The sequence below is a fragment of the Sciurus carolinensis genome, chromosome 4 (assembly GCF_902686445.1).
Source record: "Sciurus carolinensis chromosome 4, mSciCar1.2, whole genome shotgun sequence".
Classification (NCBI taxonomy): domain Eukaryota; kingdom Metazoa; phylum Chordata; class Mammalia; order Rodentia; family Sciuridae; genus Sciurus; species Sciurus carolinensis.
In genome coordinates, this window is record NC_062216.1 from 140,508,041 (window position 1) to 140,533,851 (window position 25,811).

Consider the following 25,811-nt stretch of genomic DNA (forward strand, 5'->3'; position numbering starts at 1 on the left):
CTCCATAGATAAGATTTTTGCCATCATGATGGCCTTGCAGTCACCAAAGTTCAATAGGGATTCTATTTAGTTCTGACTTGTCTGGAATTGTGTATTTTCTATCCAGGCTTATTTCTGTATTTCTCTCAGCAACCACAAAATCTTTCATTTATCATTAACCATTTTAAAACAAAAAGTCAAATAGCATACTCAGCTAATGCCAATTATCTTAGTTCCATTAATAGCGTTCTCCCTATAAATTAAAATAGTCATGTTTAGGTGAAACTTTTTTTTTCCTTTTTCTGTGATGTATTTTTCCTCTAGTCTTATTCACAGTGATTTTTTATTCTGTCAGCCATTTTTATAGGCATGTGTTGGATCTTGGTCTCTGCTCTTTTCATCTCAAGTTTTTGGTGTAACACATTTCATACATCGAAATTCACATAACATTGTCTCTTTTATTTTCCAAGATAGGAAATTAACACCCAAAGAATTGATTTGACCTGTTCAGGATTACAGTTTGTGTTTGACCAGTAGTCTCTTGACTTAAATTCAAATGCCTTTTCTGTAAACTGGCATGTTCTATACTATGTCAAAACACACTTTCTGTATACATTCAATGACCAGTAAAAAAAAAAAAAAAAAAAAAATACACACACACACACACACACACACACACCCCTCCAGTTTATCTATAAAAAAATAAAGCATCGACAAAATTGTGTTTTTGTCACAAATGCAATAAATAGACAGTATATTTAAAATTTTTTAATGCAGGGTAATTTTTGAACACCCTCAGTTTTTTTCTTCTTTCTCTAATTGTTTATTTCCCTTATTATCTCTACTTCAGCATTACTCTTGATAATCCTAAAGGATTGTAGGAAATAAAATTAGGCTATAACTTCCAATTATTCTTATCAGTTTGAGCTCTTCTAATCCCAAAGGTCATTTTGCATCTATTTATTATTTAAAATAAAATTACTTCTCCTTCTCAATGCAAAGTAATTGTTGGGTTTAATTATACAAGCAATTTAGACCATTTTATCTTGGTAATATATCTTGACAACAAAGGGACATAATCTGTATGGAGTAATGGAAAATTTAGGGTTACTGTCTCATCAAGATAGTCTACAATCACAGTTTAGAATAAGTTCTGAGAGTAAAAAAAAAAAGGTGTTTTTTAAAGTCACAAGTGCAAGGTGGTGGTAGGAAATATAGTCAATGTGATTCCTGTTCCCATGGAGCTTTCTGAGAGTTCAGAGCTATTTAGTACTTCCTCCTTAATAGTTAAATACCTACAAATGAAATGGAAAATTACTATTCTAACCTAGACAGTATTTTGCCTATCAGAAGGTAGGCTGTGCTATGCTGATTGAACCATATAAAATGAGTAAGAATTCAGGTTTATACTTTCTAATGTGATACTGCTATCACAATTGGCAAGCATACTTATATTTTTCTGTTTGCTGAAATCTATGTCTTTATAATGGATGCTATGCATTCATCTTTGGGAAACATTACATTCTTTTTTTTTCTCCCAGAGGAATTGTATGATGATGGTCCATTTGTTTTAATTGCCTTATTTGCCATTATTTTTATCATAGTTTTTGACTCTTGTTAATTTCTAGTTTTGTTTTGTATGTACTCCTGTTTTTCTTTAATCTCCACTTAATATTGGGAAATATGTTTTCTGCCATAAGCCTTCAGCTAACAAGTCTTTTACTCACATAGGTTTGAAATTGAAAAAATGTTTTCATTCTCTCATAAGGGAAAAATCTTTTGATTAAATTTTAGCTCTTTGAAGTAGCTCTTTAGTTATAAAAGGTTTTTCTAATTGTATTGGACTGTTCGTAGAGAACACAGAAACAATGAAAGGAAAAATGACTTTTTTTTTTATTAGAGCAGTGTGTGGTGTAAAAAACTTGTGCAAATTTTAGAATTCTATTTTTGAGAAGGAAACTTATCAAAATTAAATGTAAATGTCTAACCAAGAATCTTTATTATTTTGCTAGAAAGAACTGACAAAAGAGGTGCCTAGTGTACCTTCTGAAAATAAAATGCAAAGTCTATTTGTAAATTCATCCCACCTCTACCTAAATATGTACATTATATGCTGAGTTCAGCAGGTAGAAAGGGTATCAAAGAAGTCTGTTTCTCTTTCAGCCATCTGTATAGGATGTGTTTTAGTTAAATCAGTTATTTTTGTTGGACTACTCTGTGTGTGTGTGTGTGTGTGTGTGTGTGGTGTGTATACAACCTTGCATATACCAGAATACATTTTAGAGTGAGCATGTTTAGATTTTTTGCTCTGATCGTTTACATTCTTACTGTTTTCTGTGACTAGGTAAGTGAATTGCTCAAGGCAGTTAGCATTCTGACTGTGAAAAGAGATGGTTTTTAACTGTGAGATTGAACTTCACATCTTTCGAGTGTGGAAGCATTAACACTTCAGTAGTGTTAAGCTTCTTGTACCACCTGCTTCCTCTATTTTGAGTCTGGTGAGTTTTCCCATGATCGCTTCTGTTGGCACTCCTGACGACCCTGAGCCAGTCCTATAGATGTCAGTATGACCGTATAAGTGGATTAGTCACTAATCTATACAACTCCCAAAAGAACATTAACTTCTAATTTTTAAGATAAGTCTACTTATTTCACTTCCATTCTTCTATCGTCAGAAAAGAAAGACCAGGAGATGTGGGCCAGATATGTAAAATTCATTAGTACTGAGAGACAAAATATAGATTTGAGAAATGTTAGAAATTTACTTCATAAGTAGCCAAAAAGAGGAAAATTGTGAACTTTTAGTTATTTATCAAAAAGAATGATTTTGTTTTATGACCAAAACAAAAAATCACAGATTTTTGTTCTAAAAAGTTCATTTTTCATTATCAAATTGCCATGATTTAATTTCTTTCTTTTTACCATTCACACTTGGTAAAAATTCTGTTATGTACCATTTCAGACCTTAATTGGTAAGCATTAGTCTATATACTACAAAGGGCAGCATCCAGTTCAGCTGCATTAAATAGGTAATATATTTTGTTTAAAGTTTCAATTAAATCCAGGGACAGAAGATATATGGTCCCTTTGGGGAGTGTGCACACTTGAATGTCAATAGAGGGGTTGCTGAAGGATCATGACTTAGGTCTCAATGTCGCTTACTTTCCTGGAAATATGATATGAGACAGTTGATTATATTTCATTGCTATTAAAACCACACAAGCCCACCTGTTACATTAATTCATGCTTTTTCCAGTTTTGTGGTAAAGTGAAAGGCTGAAGCTTCTTAAAAACTTTGTTTTTAAATTGAATTATGAGGAAATGAATGTACTCAAATTAATACCTAATTATATCCTCCTTATTCTCTGAATCCCAAATTGTTTCATTGTGTTCCTACTTGAAAAAATTGTTTTCCGAAACTGCAATAGAAACAAATGAGAAAAATGTACATATTTTCACCTTTTGTTGGGCAATAGCCATGAGTGCGTGTTTTACTTAGTTGTAAATTCAGCTTGGATTGTATTTAGAAAATTGAGGTGATTTTATGTTACCACTGGGAAATTCATTAACTAGATTTCAAAATCTGGCACTCTCAAAGATGTCAGCTTTGATGTCATTTAGTCAAATGGACATAGTCATGTGAAAGAAGAAAATTTTGTGTGAAGGATAACATTGAAAATTAATGTCAAGGAAATGAGAAGTTATTGTTGCACATATTTAGAATAGGTAACTGTCTCAGGGCAGAAAGATGTGGTACTTTTCCTCATCCATTAAAACAGGCATCCCTGATACTCCTACAAAGGAGAGACAGGTCCATAAAAAAAAGGCACAGCCATTATATTTAATCAAAGTTTTATGTAACTGGAGTCTTCAGAAATGAAGATCCAAAGACCCAGGGGAAATTATTTTTAGGCTTAGGTTTGAGGAAAATTTGGCAATGGTATAGAAATACATTTGGATAAAAGGATGTGACCTAATGGTAATAAACTGAGAGGGAACCCAGCAAGTCCTGTCTGTCCAGATTCTTCTTGGTTTTCCTGGGTATCACTCCTTCCTGCCCCTGGCTATGGGACAGAACCCCTGTGGAATGAGCATCTTTGAGAAAGAAGGGAGAAGGGAAAAGGGAGAAGGGAGAGATTGACCTTTCTAGGTCATTTGGTTTGCTTCTTTTTGGGGAAAAGAGTTGTTTTATGACTTTACCTAGGAAAAGAATTCTAGTTTCTGTAGAGGCAGAAGATAATGGTACAGGGAAAAGGTCAGATAGACCTTGCCTCTGAAGTTCTTCCAGTCTCCTTCAGTTCAACTACTCAGCATGCCAAAAAGCCTTACTTTGGGGTATTATATTCTGATTCTCAAGAAGAAGAATAAAGTGAAGTTTAAAACTAAGTACATTACTAATTCTGTGTACTTTACTGTGTATTTAATTCTATCTTTCCTAGAAGGTAGGAAAAATTGTTTTCCGCATGAAAATCTCATATAACTTTCCAAATGAGCTATTATTTAGCTTAAATTTTACCTGCATTGATAGAAATCATTGTCTTCTTCAAAACGAGTAAAGATGGACTAAAGCATATAGTGTTTTGTTCCAGAATGTAAGTTGTTTTTGCCAACATGTTAATTATGGAAATGGGATTTTTTGTGAATTATCATAGAATCTTATTCTCAAGTATTATCAGGTATTCATTAAAAAGAGGATAAATTTTGAATTTTCTGATATGCCTTAGGAATTAACACCAATATAGCAATTTATAGCACAAATGAATTATTCATTGCCTGTTATAGAGACATACTGCTTGATTTCAGGAATGCACACGAGAATATATTTCTTGAAATATTGGTGTAAAACTGAAAAATCTTCCCTTGGACTCTTCTGACCCACAGGAGGGTCCCTTCTCATTTTCTTGCAACTGTTTGAATTCCTCTTTCTCTGATTGACAGTTTATTCATTAATTCTTTCCAGGCTAGTCTAACATTTAGTCATTCTTCTTTCCTCAGACCCTAAACTTGTTTCTTTTTAAAAACACAGTTAACACTTCTTTGCTTGTTTTTAGTGTTCCCTAAGTATTCTAGTAATACGAAGCCATTTTATTTACTACATTGTAAATCTAAGTAGTATAATAGTACATTTGGGGGGAAAGGATCCTCACTTTCCTTTACATGCTCATGAATACACACACACACACACACACACACACACACACACACACGGATTTCATACAGGCAGGATTCTCACTCTCTCCCAAGTTTTGGAAGATCTGAGCACCTGATAGGATTGACTCCAACATTGGTGGGTTGATCATTTTAGTAATGTATTTCCTTGAAAATATGAAGGAAATTAGCCAGGTGCGGTGGCACACACCTGTAATCCCAGCAGCTCAGGAGGATCAGACAGGAGGATTGCAAGTTCATAGCCAGCCTCAGCAAAAGCGAGGTGCTAAGCAATTCAGACCCTGTCTCTAAATAAAATACAAAATAGTGCTGGGGATGTGGTTCGGTGGTTGAGTGCCCCTACGTTTAATCCTGGTACCTCTGCCCTCCCCCAAAAGAAAAGAAGAAAAGAAAGAAAGAAAATATAAAGGATATTGATTAACCTGGAGAACTTCAGAATCCCCAGTTGCAAGTAATGAAATGTTGACACAGGCCCCTGGTTTCTTTCCCAATTAAATTTTCGTGGCACATCAGATGCTCCCTATATATAACCTCACCCTAGAAACCAGGAACCCTTTTAACTTTCATTGAAGTTTAACCTATTTCTTGATGATTAGTGTTTTTAACTTAATGAAACACATATTCAGTTTTTTTCTTACATTTCTTTTGTTTACAATGTTTCTTATATTTCATTGGTTTAAATCTACTTCTCAGGCTTCAGAATTTACGGAAGAGTTACAATTTGAACCTCTTCGTAACCCTTCTTAATTTAGGATTTGGAAATATTTCATTTTACACCAATCCCTTCATCCCAGAAGCTCTAATTGTTAAAGTCTATTGTCAGATAGAAAGTGGCCTCTTTTGTGATAGTGTAGATATTTTGTTTATTTATTTTTTTCTGGATCTGCCCTATAGCCATTGAGGATTTCTGGTCAGAACCATTGTATCTGGGCAACTGGACTATGTTATTTTATAAGAATAACACAAGGAAAAGATTAAGATTGAAACTCGAGAGATTCATAAAATCTGACTGTTAAGAGTTATAGCAATTTTGTGGCATAGATACATTAAAAACAAAAGCCAGACTCCCTAATGTTTCTATGTCAATGTTAACACTGTGGAGTAAAAAGTGAGAATTAAAATCACAGCAAGTTAAACTCTTGATATAATTCACCCTGATGTTTTATGTTTCTGTCTGACTACAGATTCTGGAAAAAGGAATTATTTGGGGATTGCTCTTCAACAACTTAGTAAAAATGAAAGATCTAAATCCAAGTTGATACAAAATATAATTATCAATTGTATTTTGAGAACTCATTGGAGCCAGAGGCATCTGGACTTAGGTTGAAAGACAGGAAGAGATGAACAATTTTGTGTGACTTCTGTGCATGTCATAGTCTAGTTGGAATCAGATGAATATAATTGCTGGAGTGGATGCTAAGGGAGATAAAAAGGGGAGGGGCATTTGACTAAATGAAGAATTGCATACTAATCTTGAATGGGGAAGCTCTATTTTGTAAAAGTTCCCTTTTATCAAATTTATTCATAAATTTTAATGTAATAATACATATTCCAAAAAGAATGTTATCAAAAACTTGAATAAAAATTCTAAAGTTTTCTTCATAGAATTAAAAGAAAGTAGAGCCAAGAAGATTTAAAATATGATAGATGAGACTTGCTGTACTAGATTTTAAAATATCAAATGAAGTTAGAACAATTAGAACAATGTCATAGTGAGATAAGAATAGGAAGTCAGACAAATAAGACAAAGGCCCTAGAAACAGATCAAAACTTATGTAAGGCTTTTGTAGATAATAAATGTGGGATTAATATTTATGAGGGAAGGAAATCTTATAAAAGTTAATCTAGGATAATTAAATATCTATCTAGATAAGAATTAAATTAGAAACTTGCCTTCTACCATAAGGCAAAATATATTTCATATGGAATAAGTAACTAATTTTAATAATAAAACTATGTAATTAGAAGAGAATTCATATCCCTATTAGATAGAGAAGAAATTTTGTAGTATTAAAAACAGTCCAAGAATTCTGGCATTTTATATATATATATATTTTTTTTTTATTCTAAGTTTATAAAAAGGATGTATTTCAAAAAGTTACAGAACAAGAAAATTGATAATGTAGGTACAATTGGTACATGAAAACTTGGTAGGGAAATTTGAATAAACAAATGAATAAATACTGATCCTGAATGAGAAAACAAAAATTTTTAAATCTTTCATAGTCTTACTTAGAATAATAGAGTACCAGAAGAAACTTAAGTACTTAAAGGTGAAAAAATATTTTACTATCTAAGTAATTTTTTTCAAAATGTGAATTAAATTTTTGGGAAACAAAAATTTTGTCATTGCTTAACTGTGGGTGATATAATTTATATAATTTCATGAAATTATGATCTTTTAGAATTTCTACAGTAAGCAGGTAAGATGTTTATATTTAAAACAAATATAAATATAATAAGAAAGAATAATCAAAACTTGGTCTAGACACACAGATTTGTTTCCCTATCACTAAATCATAAATACCTTGAAGGAAATTAATATCTTTATGTTACTAACATAGTATTCATGACAGTTCACTAAAATTTGTAGGCAAGATACCAAGAATTTTTATTTTTTATTTTTTATTTTTTTACAAATGCATGTAACAATTACTTTACTTTAGAAGTTGTGAAAGGGTAGTTTTGGTAAAGGTAATGACAAAGGTTTACCAAAACAAAATTTATACTGAATTTTAATATGTCCAAAGATATGCTCCATTCTTTATCTGTAAGTAGGAGCTGTGCTGTAATTTGAAACATAAGAAACAGTGAGATCTAGACTATTACATCATCAATAACCCAATATTTTTTCCTTCAGGAGTTGGCCTTTGCCTGGGTTATTTGACATGGGGCTTTCTAGGGAGGAAGAGTGACATTATTTGTTCTACATCTGAAACTGGTTTACATCTGCCTGAAGCCAGCCTAGAGACATCAAATCCCTTTTGTCTGTGAGTGAATTGGAAATAAATCTGGGTGATGAACCTGATCGCTACATCATTGCACAGCAAATCTTCTCATTCTTATGAAAGGACCTCTATTATGTCATTTTTTTTCCAGGATGGGAAGGAAAAATAGTCATCATTGCTTCTTTGCCCCTGGGTATTATAAACACTTTTTCTATTATTGTAAGTTAAAAAAAAGTTACAGTACCAGAGAAGATAACTTAACCCTCTTTTCCCCACCCTGTTCCTGGCCACCTATCTTTATTTTCTTCCTTATTAAATTTACTGAAGTTTCTTTTCCTGTGGCTGTTGCCTTTATGGGATTTTTAAAATTTTATCTTTTCAATCAAGTTTGAAGTATTATATATATACCTACCTTCTAAAAGTAAATCCACTAATGGAACTTTTGCAGTTATTTTATCCCCTTTATGCTCATTTTTTGTTCTCATTTGTATAGCATGATGTAGTGGAAAGTGCCAGAGAAAACTCTTAATGTGAATTCTGAATTTGGCATTTGCTTGTTTTTGATTTTGAGCAAGTTAATTAAGCTCAGTGAGCCACGTTCACCTCATTTATAAAATGAGACTGACGTGAATTACAGTATATGGATAATGTAGAAAGAAAGATAATATATTTAAGATATCAGTAGGGAGCCAATAAATAATAAGCTTCATGTGTCAAGCAGCTTGGCACAATAGAAAAAACATCATGGCTTTAGAGCCATTTGGACCTTTCAGGATAGCATTATTAATTGTCTCTGTGCAAGTCACTCATTCTTCAAACTTCCTCTCCCTCCATAAAATGGGTGTTTTAACCCTAATTATAGATTGTAAATGAGAAATGTGAAGTTCTACCTTCCCAGTACTAGTACTTATTCTTGTATTAATTGTTGCTTAAATCTTTAAAGAGTTGCCTTTTTAACACACCCCATTTATCCCTAATTTATTTTCTTGCAGGATTTGTATCTTGATTTTATTTTCGTATTTATGGGCATGTGTGTGCGCACACGTGTGCATGCACAGGTTAACCATAAAATCAATTTATGTCTTATATGCCATATACTTTCCTCTTAAGAATTAAATAACATATGTGTAGGAAGCATTTTTAAAGGTCAGCCCTGGATCACTATTGCTCTTCCTTATTATTTTAATTCAATAGATAAGCCCAAGGCAAAATGAAATGAACCTGATGGCCAATGTATTACAGCTAGAAAACAATTTTCTATGAGCAAAAGTATAATTTTCACCTGAGCTGGGGAGTTGGACTATTTGTGATTATCCTCTACCATCTGATTAAAATGATGTGTTGAGGACAGGTTGTCCTGGGCTTAAATTGCAGCTTTACCACCTCGTATGTTTTTGATTTTTTGTTACCTAGTCACTCTGCTGCTCATCTTTTACTTCTGTAATATCCAGATAATGGCATTCCTTAATAACCAGTGAGAAGTGTATATAAAGCAACTAATAGAGTTTGGAAATATGTTTCAACACTATGAACAATTGATTAGTGGGATGATGGAGTAATGTGTTAACTCTGCTAATAAGGCTAATAGAGAAAAAGTTCTGCTTGTCCTTCCTTATGTGTAGAATAGGAGTGGGCATACATAAGTAGGACATCTGCCACTTGCAGCTTGGTACCCAAATTCATAGTTCACACTTATTGTAGAATTCTTACTGTCCTCATTTGCTATTAAAATATAGTGAACGATTACATGAAGTGTTTCCAAGCTAGAATGAATAGTACCTAAGGAGGCTAGTTATTTATCCATTTTCATATGCTTGCCAAGATGTATCATTACATTACTTATTTTAGCCCTTTAATATTTCCCTATCTCACAAACCATACAAATTAATGTTATTTGTGACTTCTTACTGAAGAAAATGGACCATCCACTGATTGTTTAGTAAATTAATATTTTATTTCAAAATAGTTTTCAATAATGATAAATTTCTGGCATGAAAAAAGCAGTACTACTTTCTGAAATGATTTTTAGACATTAACAAATGTAATAAATGTTTGAATCTCAAAAGCACTCTGGTTTTGGGATTATTGTATGTTCTTTGTACAGGGGACCTACTGTTATTATTCTAAAAATAAGTTCATTTTTTTATAAATAAGAAGTGGAAGCCACATTAAATGCAGTGACTGTACAGCTTTCAAAAACTGCCCTGTGAACACTTGAACAGGCGAATTAGAAGTAGAATTTCAGGCTGATTCCAAATAGAACCCATGATGCAGGATCATCTTTCTTCTATCTTATGATCTGTTTTTTTTTTTATAGATACATGTTTAGGCAAAATTTGTCATTAATCATTTTAAACCTCTCAATATTTTAGTGTTTGCATCTTTTCTGTTGTATAAATCATATCTTATTGTTTTAGTCTGAAAAAGTACCTCACTTTTCCTAAGAACAGTTATTTACTTTATCTGGAAACTTTATTTGTTACTTTATTTGTTCAAACCTCCCCAAATCTATCTGACAATATACCAGTTTTCATAGAGGTATTAAAGTATAAACAAGAAAATTATTACAGAAATTTTGGAAAATTAAAACAAAATTCATTCCCGAACTATCATTCTAACAACTAAAAGCATTTTTTGGGTATAGTCTTTCCTATTCTTTGATCTTTACTTCACTGTATCTTGCTTCTTACCCTTAACATGTGGGAAAAGAGCACCAAACATATTTTCACCTCTCTTTTTTATGATGGTGTGGTTTACAAACTTTCATGAGAAATAAAAACACATAAATATGTTTGAGTAGATACATACATTTTTGTGCATATTATACATTATTTGTCATTATTATTATTATTATTATGATTATTATTTTTACTAACCAGCCAAGCGAATCCAAATGAAAAAGGTCAGGGGACTCAAACCAATTCAGTTCATCAGACATATTTGTATTGATAGTTACTGTGCTAATAAAAAAGAGCATGACTTTTCAAAAGCTAGAGAGTTTTTCTTTGAAGCAAAAAAAAAAAAAAATGACAACCAATGTGGGTGATACATTAGGAAAGGGTTCTGTGCTTCTAATGGAAAAGGTCTATCTGGGAAATAGTACAAGTTACTAATCTATTTCCTGGTGTCAGAAACTGAAGAGCATCTACATTTGCAATATTTATTACATACAATATTCAACTTAAATATACTAGTCATATTAAAATATAATTTTTTTCTATAGGTTGAATAACCCTCCATACTCTTTTAAGAGGGAGAGGGAAATGATAATAACCAGTCAACTGGTACTCTTTTGGCTTTATTTCCATATTTTTCTCTTGCTTAGTTATTGAAATGCTAAGTTTTGTAGCTAAAATTTGTATAACTTGAAAGTAATGGCTAATGACTGCGAGTCCCCAGAGTAGCTTTGTACAGGATCAAAGCTGAGCATGCTTGATAATTGTCATGCACTCATTAGATTTTTCCAAATGAAAGTGGTAAATTTTATTTACATAGTGGTATATAAAATGCAAGTGATTCTGAAAAAAGTTGAAACCCAACACCATTGTTTAACTCCAAAACATTTTCAACTTTTTCTCAACAAGGTTGTACACCTTGGAGGGTAGGATATCACACTTTTTTCCTGTAGTCCCTACATAGGGCTCTCTACTTACTAGCTATTCAATAAATACTTGAACATCTAAAGGAATGAATGAATGAATGAAAACAAAAATGAATAAATGTACAGAAAGAAGAACCAACTTATGTCTGCAAAAACAAATGGTGACAAAGGACCTATGCTTAAGACTTAGTTGTTACTAGGTTAAAAATCAAAACTGTACCATTTAACAAATTTTTAGCATTAGCTATTTTACTTCATTTCCAATCATACATTTTTTCATCTATTAAATGAAAATCATAATGACTTCTTTGGAAATAAAATGAAAAAATGAATGAAAGAATGTGCCACAGTATCTGAAATCCCCTGGAGTGTAAATACAATAATGGTGGTGGTGGTGGTGGTGGTGGTGGTGATGGTGGTGATATTGCAAATGCTGTTGGAAAGCCCTAGTGTCCATTTTTTTTTCTTTATAGCTTTCATTATAAATTTTAACTGATGCTAAACAGCATTAAAATTATACATATTTATATGCCACCAGGTGTATGTCATATAATATTGAAATCAGATTAAACATGTCTAACTCCTTTATTTATCATTTATTTTTAAAACATTCAACTTATTTTTTTTCTGATTTATTGAAATGTTATCTACAATCATGCTGCTGTTCAGTAGCTCACTAGAACCTGCAGCCTCAGTTTGATCTTCAGAATTCTCTTTCCAGGTGAAGCATATATGCGATTAAGCAAGCTCCCAGAAGCAGAGCATTGGTATATGGAATCATTGAGATCCAAGACTGACCACATCCCTGCCCATCTCACCTATGGGAAACTGCTAGCTCTAACAGTGAGTAACTTACTACCTTCCTCACTCTTTATAAGTTGGTTTTCTCCATGCATACTGGGATATATGCATTTGAGATAGTAGTTCTGAGCCTATTAACTCAGGTGAGGAGATAATGAGGTGATAGTGTTAGAACCCTGTACAGAGATTATAGAACATTTTGTTATCCAGTGTTTGGCCTAGATAAGATCTAAGATGTAATTTAATGGAAAAAAAATAAATGGAGAACTCCATATATGTGATTACATAATCACTTTGTCCTAACTGCAATATTTACATAAACATTGTGTTCTACAAACCAATGTTAGCTCTAAACTGGTTGTAATTAGAGTTAAATCTGATTCTTTCAAATGATCATCATCACATAAAACTTCATATGTGTTGGAATTTCATCTAATAAAATCTTCTGTGAGACAAGTAGAAGATAACACTTGGTCACCCACTGTGTGACAAACACTCCCCAAGGGCACAGTTTTGTGAAACTGGTGTTAGATGAAGCATAAGAAATTGCTAATATTCTACCATTGTGAATTGCAAAACTGGTAATTTTATATATTTAAAAGTAATTTTCATTTCTTTATTTTACACAATATGGGATGGTTAAAAAAATTAAACTTTCTGAGCTCACACACCTAAGTGGCAGAATTAGACTTTATTCCTAATATCTGTATTCTTTTAGTTATTTCACCTGATCTTGCCAGTGTTAATAAAAATAAATGCATGTTAGAAAAACAGAGCAAATGGTCAGGAAGGTGAATCCAAAGTGAATTCATAAATGAAGAGCCTAAAATGTAATAGATAGGAACTGAAACAAATTATTAGGTGAAGCTAACTTAAAGAAACCTTTAAAATAATAATAATCCTCGAACAGAAATGTTACTATAAGCGTTTCATAAGGGTGCTCTGAAAAATATAACTACCAAAAAACAAAGAGCTTTTTAGAAATAAAAATATAATACCAAAAACAATTCTTATTTGAAGGATAGGAGGATAAAGGTTAAGAAATATTCTCACACACAAACAGAAAAAAAATAAGAAATAAAAAGTATGACAGAAAAAATTGTGAAGGAAATCACTGTGGGGTCCCACAAAGAACAGAAGGAGATGATCATAACTCAGATTTGAAAGGTGCAAGTTGCTATTTCTGTTTACAGCATCCTGATATACCTTGTTTAATCACTTAGAAAAATAATTATTTTACTTTATGAAAATCTTTCCTGGTTCCCATTGGTTTCACACAATTTCATGTAAGAAAAGAATTCCTGTATTTTTTGTTCTTCCTACTATCTAAGCTTTTGTTATGGAATGGAAATGGAAATATTTTAAGTTAAATGGCTAAATGATTACCTTCAAAAATAACTATAAGTTACAGATACCTGATTCAACCCCCCCAAAAAAAGTTGGAAATGAAAAAAATTGAAGCATTAATATACATAATTCTGAATATGCCTAGACCCTGATACTGGATATAGAAACCATGTGTCCCTTTTTTTTTCCCCAAGGCTGAATATTTTAAGTTTCCTATACCCAAAATATGATTTTCAAGGCTGCTTTCTTCTTTTTAGAACTTTTTTTAAAAAACAAAACCAAGATTTAAAGTTTTACTTTACAGAAACATATGAAAGGGATGAAAAGATTCATGTATTACAATCCAAATTTTTAATTCCCCCCCATTAAGACTTTTATACTTTCCAAATTGCTGATTAGATGAAATACAAACCCTATTATGGAATGACTTAAACTCACAATGCCAAAACCCCACAACCATCATTAATAGTTTCTTTGTAAATTATAACATTTGGCAAATTTCTGATCCCAGTAGATTTTTTTTTCTTTTTTTTTTTTTTTTTTTTGGTCTAAATGTGGGTTTCTTAGCCTGGTAATATGCCATTTACTTAACATGGAATTGACAAGGTGGAAAATACCACACATTTGACTTCTGGATGTTTTAAATGTATTATGAAATGGAATTGGCTTCTAGTCTCAGTAGAAGAATAATAGAAATGGAGTTGTTGTGTTTTTACCCATTGGTCAGAACTGACCAAAAGCAAACTGTGTAAAAAGAACTTGTAGCTATAGTAGATTTACAATGTAGAGTAGGGTTTTTATATAAGAATTCTTTTTTATTAGACAAATTAAAGAAAAATGATTATTAGTACTTTTATTATATAGTCAGTGGAATGATTCACTCAATAAACTTTTTACAAGTTTTTCTGTAAGAATTCATGTAATATTTATAGTATTTAGAAAAGTTCAAAGGGATTTAGGTTTCCCAGAATGCTTTGGAACATTCTATAGATCATATCCTTTTTTTTATTCCTCTGCCAAAAATGTCCTTTTCCTTTCTCTGCCTGTTGAAATTTTATTTCCTCTTTAAAGTCTTGCCTGTCTCTCTCAAGCAGTGTATGTATATACATATATATGTGATTTCCCTTTCTCTGAAGTGCCTTTCACACTGTTCTCAGTATCTCAACATTAGCACTTCCAAAGAGAATAGCACACATAAATCTGTGTCTGTCTTTTGACCTGGGCATGGGACAGGGAATAAGTCTTTACTGATCGTTTTATTTCTTTAGTATGTGGCATTTCACTGTCTTGTCTTTTCAAGTTTTTTAAGAGGTACGTGCAAGGCTTTTAAAATATTTTTCCCTAGTTTGACACACATTCCTTGGTTAGTTATTCCATGTGAGGCATGACTTTAATCCTCAGCAAATCTAGTGATCTGTGTTGAGTAATAGGATGAGAGTGATGTGCTCAGAGAGTGGACACAGAGTCATCCTCAGAAGTGCTCAGAGGAGAGGTGTATACAAAAGGGATGTGCACGTCCTGAGTTTCTGTGCTTGATACGTTATTCCAGATAAGCTTGACAAACCTTAGCAAATATGATCTCCTTTCTATAAATGAAGAAACTGAGCTTCAAAGATTTGAGGAACATCCCTAAAAGTTCTGTAGCAATTGAATAAATAGAATTAAATCTAACCTCAAGGTTTTCTGAATGTGTCAATGATTTTCAATCTATACTAGATAATTTTTAAATGTGGAAGTTTTTCCCCTTGGTATGCCTGATAGAACTGATTAGAGATTCTGAAAAGTAAGTCACCCCATCTCACTTACCTCCTTTTTATAACTTATTTTACATTTTTCCTTTAAATACTAGTTTAGATTGTGTGGTTAAGCACATTTTTATTATGAGGTATGATAGGTCATGAACATAGGACTTCAGTTTTAGGCTATTGGCACTTTCAGTTCCTACATTATACCTCGAATACAAATTTTCCAGGGTCCCCTGGGGAATATTTCTTCATTAAAGTCACTAGTAGCCTCCATGTTAATATAGTTGGACCCAAGTGACATCTCTTTTAATATATTTGGAACTTTCATGCCAATGTCATGTCCAATTAAAATACTAAACACAAGCTGAGTTAGAATTGCTCTGCTTAAAATCATGATTTATTTCTTGTTTGAACTTTGTTACCTAGGGCTAATGCCATGAATTTAAAATTGGACATGCATTAAGAGAGAAAGGAAGGAATAACATTTCCATTATTATATTTCAAGTAATTCTCTAGCTGTTTCTAAAGCCGTGTGACTTCTCTTGCTTTGCGCACATGCTTCTGAATATTTTTTTCTTTCGTTTTTTTCCTGTTGAGTTTATTCAAGCCAAATATTTTGCAGTTTTTGTGAGCCAATAAAATTAATATTGATTTAAATTGTAATAAAAACTACTTGGCTGTTAGCTTATTTTCCAGATTTAGGTTAGTAGGAGAGAAGGAAGGATATTGGAGACTCTGACAGTGATTCTTGATACAGAAAACCTTTATTTTGGCTACTGCATGGGAACAGTGAGCCAGACTTCTGTGTCTAGCCAAAGTTAATTGGGCTACATAAAACTCCAGTTGTGAAAGTACTTGAGGTTCCACTGAAAAACCCCATGCCCCAGGCTAAAATGGTGTCAGTGTAGTCTATCTGAAAGTACAAAGCTGTCTGTTCCTACTGGTCTTTTATAATTATTATTACTATTTAGAGCTGAGTTATTGTTGTTATTGTTTCTAATTTGCTTTTGTCCAGAGCAAAGTATTTTCAGTTTTGCCCGTTGACCAACATTGAGGCTGCTTTATGTATTTTATTGTAATCACTGCATAGCCATGTTTAGATTGGAGAGAGAGGAGAACAAAAGGTAATTTTCCCTATAATTTTTACTCGCCGATTGTTATGAATATAGTCAATTTGCAAAATTAATTCTGTGAAGAGCGAAGACATAATACACACTTTTCATGCTACTGAAATAGATGAAATATTGAACTCCAGTACAATATTCAGCTAAGTTTTATGTGAAGTTGCCTTATGTAAACTTTATTACTTATCATTGTGGAAATATACAGTTATTGCTATATTATTTTTACTCTGAAGGATAGTGAATCTGATGGTTCATTTTTTAGGACCCCGTTCATCAATTCAAGATATTTATTTTGTTGTCTTATAAAAACTCTAAATTATTATGCCACTAAATGACAAGAATCCAGATCTCTCTAAAATATCCCAAATTTGTATTCTCCTTTCATATGTCAGTGAGAAGTTATCATTAGAGATTTTTTTTTGTGCTAGATATACTCAAATTCTTTGACACTAAAGCCTACATGAAAAAAATTTTCCTCTTTTGTTTATAAATAAATGTGTTGCAATGTTTGAAAAGAAATGTTTGCTTTTTAATTTATGGGTAAATAAGATTATACTGCTTTTTAAAATAACTTATATTTTATTCTTTTATTTTGTTGGCTTGGTTGGTTAACTTTTGTATTTGTTCTGTAGTTTTTCTTTGATGCAATTTAAATAGTCAGCCAGCTCAAGCCCTCATAATTCCCTAAATGTCCTGATATCTCATGTTCTTGGAGAGAGATAGCTGAAGAAGTGACATGCCTCTTAAATAGAATGTGACATTCTTGCAGAATTCAAATAATATTAGCCTTTTTCAAAAACCTGTATTGGATACATATTTGCTGCCCCCAAACTATGTCTCAGTTCTCTTGTAAGCAGTGGCAACACAAAGACCAACAGGGTATTTTCTTGACTTCCAGAAGATCTGGGTGCATTTTATTTTTATTATAAGCACGGGATCACACATCATTTTGTAGGCATGTTTTTTTCCCCTCTATTTTGTAGTTCTTTAATTTGTTAAAGTACCATTGATACATTATGATACTTGACTTCATGGCTTCCTGTCTTTAATTCTTTTAGGTATATCATATTGATTGTCTATCATGTAACAAAGCATGAAAATATTTTAATGTGAGTTAAACTTTGCTTTTGTACCTTTTTTTCTAACTTGATAATTTTTTTTATTTATCTATTTACTAGTTTATTTTTTTTTACAGACTGCATTTTGATTCACTGTACACAAATAGGGTAACTTGATAATTTCTAATGATCTATCAGACAGTAGAAAATTTGAGTATCTCTCCTTGTTAAAACTGTTTTCTGGTCTAAGAATATGTTCACTCTTGGGAAAGGTGGTACAACCAATGTATATTTTAATAAGGAATGCCCTTTCACACATGGTTGGGCCAACACGTTTACAAACAGAGATTGTCTTTTTTCCTGTGGCATCTGGATATGGGTGGACAGGTGCTCCGCTACTCAGCATACAATTATTTTGCAGCAAACCCACCACAAGTTGAAAATATTGTTAAAAATCAAAAATGAACTTAATATACCTAAGATAACCAAACATCCTATCTTAGCAACACAGTATACATAGAGTAAGAGTTGTTTTTTCTTATCATCACAAAGCAGACTATGACTTGCTGCTGTCCAGTTACACAGGACGGTATCATACTGCATTGAATTAGTCCAGGAAAAGATCAAAATTCAAATTCCATGTTTCAACGCATATTGCTTTAATACCAGTGCAAAGTAGAAAAATAAGCTAAACCATTATAAGTCAGGGACCATCTGTATGTATCTACACTCACACGTGTAGATCCAGAATGCCACACCAGTTCCACGATATTAAAATAGTCATTTCTTCAGACTCTTAAGAGGTTCAAGAGCAGCCCAGCCATGCCTGTGTTCACCAGCCTGTCAGATTTCTGTCATTTCTTATTGTTTACCCTTATTACGCTTGAGGCCTCTGAGCTTGTGTAGCGTGAAGCGTGAGGCCTGAGGAACTGCAGCTTGCGTCCTTACATTTATTAAAATTACACTTGCTTCAAACACAATTAATTCTGGGGTCAGTGCCATTTGTTTTTCAAAGTCTTGAGCTTCTCAGATCATGTAAACTTGCCATTAACTTCATATATCTCTGGCATAAATCCCCAGAGGTTGCTTTCCTAACCTTTTAAAGAGTTAAATGTCATGCACAGTAGAGGATGACCCCTGGCCCTGCCTCTTCAGTGATAATATCAATCACATTACCTTCAGAGATGAGCTCATACTCCTCTCACGAACAAGGTGTCTGCAAACTAGAATCCCGTTTTTATAGATGAGGGAGTTAAGGTTCACTCAAGGTAAATCCAAGTCTGTGTTCGAAGTCTATTGTGTTATACTGCCCTTTCTTTTTTCTTCAATATAAGTTATGCCATTTAAATTACTATCTGTCCTTTCATTTATTTTATTATGCTGATACACATGCATGGTTAATTTCAAAATGCATAAACATTTGCGTTGAAAACAAATTTACAGTTTCTGAGTGGGAAGGCATTTTCAATGTGTATCTTTAAATAAGAAGAATTCTAGCATAGCTGTTGGTAGAAGGATTTAAGTATCTATACATGTGAAGTAACAAAAAATAGTAAATGAAATTTAACACTTGAGTTTTTAACTCACGTATGGTGTGTATAGATTTCCTCAGATTTGAAATTTTAAAGGAGACATTGTGGTATTGAAAATTGAAAGGAGTACGGGTAGGGTCTTGGAAGGCCAGAGTGAAGTGACTTTGACCTTTACCTGGTAAACATTTAACTGGTAGAAGATGAAGTTGGAGCTGGAGCACTTACCTGCCTAGTAATTTATTTCTTCTCACATTGGAAAGGATAATTTTTAAAGGTTTAAAATTGCAGGATTCTCATTTCTAAGACATAATTGAGGCCGTTTGTCAAAAGTGACAGAATGAGATACATTCTTTAGTGTACACTGTAATTCAATGTGCATGGTAATGATGCTACTTTTAGATGGCAGAACGCAACGTGCAGAAGGAATCACATCTAAATAGGACCTTTTGGTCAATCTGACATTAGCCATATGGCATAGATTTTAATGTAGGCACTGACTATCATGTATAGCCTTGTATTATAATGTCATAGGATGGAGAATAGGTGTTGTAGATATAATTGATCTGTCTGAGAAATTTTTGTCTCTGAAAAATGAAACTTGAAGATATCATCTACCATATAGTTTGTTCTACTTGTTATTTTTAGGGATAAAACAGCAATAGCTAGATGACTTTCTGACTGCATCTGAAATTTACTTACTTTAAGCAGAAAATTACTGATGAGGAGCCTGTGGTTTTATGTTGTAAGATTTCTTTGCATACTTCAAAAAGATTAACCACAGACATATAAGATTAAGTTGATACCTGTTGCTTTGGCTCAAGATGCTAGCCTGTGGGTATTGATTTTCCTCTTTTCTACTTAGGATTCACATTCCCACATTCGAAGAAGGTAATTACCTTCTTCATTCCATTTCCACTTATGTGGAAGAGGGGTCTTCCATCTAGTCCCCCTTACCACTTTGTTTCCTTTACATGTATATAAAGAACAGTTTTGAATTCCATATGTACTATGGTTTGGATATGGTCTAACTGTGTTTCCCAAAGGTTCTTGTGTTGGAAGATTGGTACCCAGTATTGATCTTAGATTGATATCTAATCAGAAGAGTGGTATTTTTAAGAGGTGGGTCTAGTGGCAAATAATTAGGTTATTAGAGGGCATTGCCCTCAGTGAAAATTAGTGTAGTTCTCATGGGACTCTGATTAGTTCCTGTGTGAGGGTTATTATAAAACAGCAAGACTGACCCTGCCTGTACTTTGGCTTCTTATCTTGCCATATGATATCCTGCTCTTGTATGTGTTGTGTTCATTTTAAATGCCCAGGGTGCCTTCTCTAGAACTTATTCTATACTGATTGGACTTTCAGCTTCCACAACTGTGAGCTAAGTAAACCTCTTTTCTTTTTAAAGTGTCTTGCCCCAGGTATTTTGTTATAGTGATAGGAAACTGACTAAAATATTTGTTCTGACTATAAATACAACACTGATTCAACAAGGAATGTTACATGTTGTAATAGTTTTGCATCACTAATGAAACATCTGACACAGGGTACCTATGAAGTAAAGAGAAATTATTTTGGCTCTTTGATCCGAAGGTTCAATTCCAAGATTGGGTACCAGTTCTATTGGATTGGGCCACTTGTGAGGGTGGCATATCATGGCAGGATTGTGTTTCAGAGCAAGAGGGAACATCTTGAACAGGAAGCAGAGATAGAAATTGAGAGATGGGGTTCCCACATCACTTTTGAGGGAATATCCCTAATGACCTAAGGACCTCTCCCTAGGCCCTAGTCTTTAGAGGTACAACACACCTCCCAACACTGCCACTGTGGGAGTCAAATCTTTACGTAGTGATCTTTGGGGGACATTCAACATTCAAACTGTAGCACATTGAAGATTGTATTGTCATTGTTTGGAGAAGTTCTGTTGTGTAGCTTGATGGTAGAACTCTTCCCAGCACCACACACACACACAAAGAAAAAAGAATAAAATGAAAAATTAAGAATACTAAAAAGATGTTATATCTTCTATTATTGCATTGGTGGTTTCTATTAAAGCAATATTCCCAAAATGTACAAAATACATTCCTAACATATATTCACCAGAACATTTAGATTTAGGTGTTTAGATGTTCTTTTCTTTTTTTTGTGGTGCCTCACAAATAGTAGGCAAGTGTTCTATCACTGAATCATCCCCAACCCTCCATGTTTCTTTAAAATAAGCAGTCAGGCAGAATGAGGTGGCACATGTCTGTAACCCCAGCTACTGGGAAGGCTGAGGCAGGAGGATTGTAAGTTTGAGGTCAGCTTGGGCAACTTAGCCAGACCCTATAAAAAAATAAAATGAAGGACTGAGGAGTATAACTCAGTGGTGGACTGCTTGCCATGCATACATGAAGCCCTGGGCTCAGTCCTGAGTACTGAAAAAAAAACAGTAGTCAAATTAGTGTGGAAAAAACTGCATACTATATTATTTTCTTAAAATATGTATGCATATTATCCATTAAGTCTCTGAAAGCCTTTCTGCATTAAAGGTTCCATTTAGTATATTTATTATAGAACAGTTGTTCTTTTTTTATCAAGTCGAACCTCTTACCATCCTGAGAGAAATAACTTCTGCTAAATATATTTTAGAGAATTTTACAATATATTAAATTGAAAGGTTGACATAGACAGTCCAAAAATGTTAGGATTATGCATCAGTGAAAAAGACTGATTTTTACCTTGTCAACTGGTGAACCATGAAGTTGGAGCAGGAACACCTGATCTGTTACTTATGTATAGTATATTTCTCATGTAGTCAGTATTAAATATCTAAAAATTTAGTAAAAATGAGTGTGCTTCTTTGCTTTCCTCTATGATGACTAGACAGGAAAGGAGGAGAATTCCAGAAAATCAGAACAGAACTACCATCAAAGTCAATATTTTGAAAGAAAAAGCTCTTACTGGTGTCAGGACAATATCTACCTAAAAATGGAAATATATATGAATTAGTCCAAAACAATAGAGTTCAACTACCAGTTGATAATTTTATAATGTGTTTGAGGATGTATTTATAGTCTTCGAAATGCTGGTAGAGCTCATTAACTTTAAGCCATAAATTTTAAGGAGGGAATTTTATTAATGTATAATCATAGGCAAATATATTTTAATTGTTTTTAGTTCTTAAAATAGAAATGGCATTTGTTGATTGCAGTATTTAAAATCTTTTCCTAATATATCTATGGTATGTTATTTTTTATATCCTATGCTGAATAATACATGAGAGGAAGCAGTTATGACTTCATTTGAAGTTTTAACTAACATACCCTTACTCTCCACATATTACAGTTCAAGTCATTAATTTTTTAAATTTTATCTTATGAATTAATTTTTTTGGAAACACTATCAAACATGAAAAAAGAAAGCATTAAAAAGGACACTGTATTTTTAACTAAGATAAGCAAATTTTATGGCATTTATGTTAGATTTTTAATGTAGTTAATCTTTAATAAAGTTTTTAAAGGATATTTTAGATTATAGAGCCAACATGAAGTTCTAAAGCATGTTCCCGTTGTCCCACACCCATTTTCTCCTATATATATCAATGTATTTTATAATATAATCTTTTTAATGTGCTGTTGCATTTGGTTTTAATATATTTAAATTTTTTTTGTTTTAATTGTGTATGAACATTTATTTTAATTTATTTATTTTTATGTGGTGCTGAGAATCGAACCCAGTACCTTACACATGCTAGGCAAGGATTCTACCAGTGAGCCACAACTCCAGCCCTATAGTTTGCTAACATTCCATTGATAATTTTTACATTCATATTCATGGGGGGTTTAGGTTTGTAGTTTTCTTTCTTGTAGTAAGTAGTGTCTTTGTCCAGTGTTGACATCAGGGTAAATGCTGATATCAATAGGTAGTATAGGGTGTTACACACATGAAATTAATTTGTTAGCATAGCTTCCTCCTCAAATTTTTGGAAGACTATGAGAAGTATTGGTGTTAATTCTTAATTGCTTGATGGAATTTATCAGTGAAGACATCTGGTTCTAAACTTTTCTTTTTTGTGGGTGGCAGTTAGCTCCATGATTCATTATCCATTATCATAATAGGTCTGTTCAGATTTTTCTTTAAATTTTTAATGGTTCAGTCTTGCTAGGTTCTATATATTTGGGAACTTATCTATCTCCTCTAGATTATCTAATTTGTTAGTGTATAATTGTTCAAGATTCCTTTTTTTTTTTCCTGTGACATCTATTGTAATGTCTTCTCTTTCATTTCCAATTTTTGTTATTTAAATCTTTTTTTCTGAGTCTTGCTAAGAGTTTCTCAATTTTATCTTTTCCAAAAAACAACTTTGGTTTTTTTTTTTTCTATCCTCTATTCTCTATTTTTTTTTTTTCTTTTTGAGACAACATAGCTGGGTTGCCAAGCCTGACATTGAAGTCTTATGCTCAAGTGATCCTCCTGCCTCAGCCTCCCAGGTAGTTGGAACTATAGGCAAGAACCACACCCCGCCCCTCTGGTTTCAGTGAAGCATTTCATCTGATTTCATTTTATTTCCTCTCCTAGAGTTTCAAGAATAATTCTGTTAAAATTTTATACTGTTTTCCCTGGAATTTAGAGTAGGCATTTTAAACTAATTTAAGTACACCTTTAAGTAACACTAAACTGCTTCCTATTAGTATGGTTACCTCATAATGGAGTATTGCATGTATTCATTTTACTTATATATATATATGCTATAATCACCCAATAAATTACTACTATTACTTTAAACATATAGTTTTCTTTTAGATCAGTGAAGAAAATATATTTTATTGTACCTTCACTTATTCTTTCCATAACACTCTTTCTTTATATAGATCCAACTTTCTAACATATCATTTTCTTTCTGCCTGAAAATAAATTTTTTAATATTTCTTATAGGGAAGTTTGCTGGTAATGTATTTCCTCAGTTTTTATTTGCTTATAAAATCCAGAGATCTTTACTTTTAAAGGATCATTTTTCTGGATATAAGATTCATGGATTCTGGGTGTTCCTCTCACCCCAACATTTTGAATATTTTACTCTATCCTCTTTTTGCTCAATAGTTGCTGATTAAAAGTCCATTGTAATTCTTAGCCCTGTTCCTCTGTAGGTAAGGTGATTTTCCAAGAGTTCCTGTCTTGTCTTTGGCTTTCTGCAGTTTGAATATAATATGCCTACATGCAGTGCTTTAGGAATTTATCTTGCCTAGTGTGCTCTGAGATTTATGAATCTGTGGTTTGGTGTTTGTCATTAATTTTTGCAAAGTCCTCCATCATTATTACTGCAGCTCAGCTTTCTTTCTTCCTCTTCTGATATTCCAATTACCCATAACTGACATTTTTGGAATTCTCCCTCAGGTCTTAGGTGTCCTATGCTTTTCATTCTTTTTCTCTTTGTATGCCAGTTTGGGAAGTTTTTATTGACCTCTATTCAAGCTCAGTGATTCTTTCCTTGGCCCTGCTGGGGCTTCTGATGAGCCCATCCAGGACAACCTTGATTTCTTTTACAGAACTTTTGATTTCTAGCATTTTCTTTTTCTTCTTTCTAACATCTCCCTGCTTTCATTGCCCATCTGTTCTCTTGCATGTTGTCTACATTTCCACTAGAACCCTTAATAAATCATAGTCATTTTAAATTTTGACTAATAATTCCAAAATCTGGTTCATATTCTAGCATCTGAGTGGTTCTGGTACTTGCTTTGTCTTTTCCGATTTTGTTTTCTTCCCTTTTGCCATGGCTCGTAATTCTTTGTAGGATCTAAGTCCTAGGAACTGGAATACATATGCCTTTCTTTTGAAAGGATGTATATTAATCTAGCTAGGAACTGGGCATTGTTTCATGTTTTTTGTAACCATAGGTGCTAGAGGCTACACATTCCTTTAATGTTCTTATTTTTATTTTCTCAGGTGTTGTTAGACTTCTTTTAATGCTTTTTCTCGGGCACCATCTCAGGTGTCTGCACTATATTACACTGGAGTTGCTGGGTGTGTGTGTGTGTGTATGTGTGTGTGTGTGTGTGTGTGTATGTTCCACAATAATTCAGTTCAATCCCAGTCTTTGGGAGTGGGCTTGTTTCTCTGTCCTGTGACCCTCCAACATTTCCCCACTTATATAGCTCCTTCCCCCTGATCCCCTTAGAGTAGACTGAAAGGAGAGGGGAGGATGAGGGAAGAAGAATGCCTTCCCTACAGCCATGAGCAAAGTCTCTGGTAAAGGCTGTCATGCCAGAGAGTTGGTCTTTGTTAGTGAAAAGACTCTGGGAATAACTCACAAGATGACTGTTCCCCTTCCCCTGCCATCACCAGGAAGGAATCCTCTTTTGGTTCTTCACTATATACCTAGTCCTGTGCTTGGCGGTTGAAGAGTCCCTAGGACTGGGGCGCTAGAGAGTTTTTCTCCTTAATGGTAGTTCACACTCAGCCTCCAGCAAATCTCAAATTTGCCATTTTTGTGTCCCTCGTGGTTTTTGTCTTCACTGACTTCTGCATCAG

The 25,811-nt window shown here is 33.2% G+C and overlaps 1 protein-coding gene across 2 annotated transcripts in view; it reads left to right on the forward strand.

Moving 5' to 3' along the window:
• Tmtc2 (transmembrane O-mannosyltransferase targeting cadherins 2) overlaps positions 1–25,811 on the forward strand; it is a 379,905-nt gene that overhangs the window by 258,781 nt on the left and 95,313 nt on the right. For both annotated transcript variants that reach the window (XM_047549588.1, XM_047549589.1), the window contains exon 8: positions 12,419–12,540. In XM_047549588.1, coding sequence (XP_047405544.1) covers positions 12,419–12,540 — 122 coding nt within the window. The remainder of the gene's footprint in view (positions 1–12,418; positions 12,541–25,811) is intronic.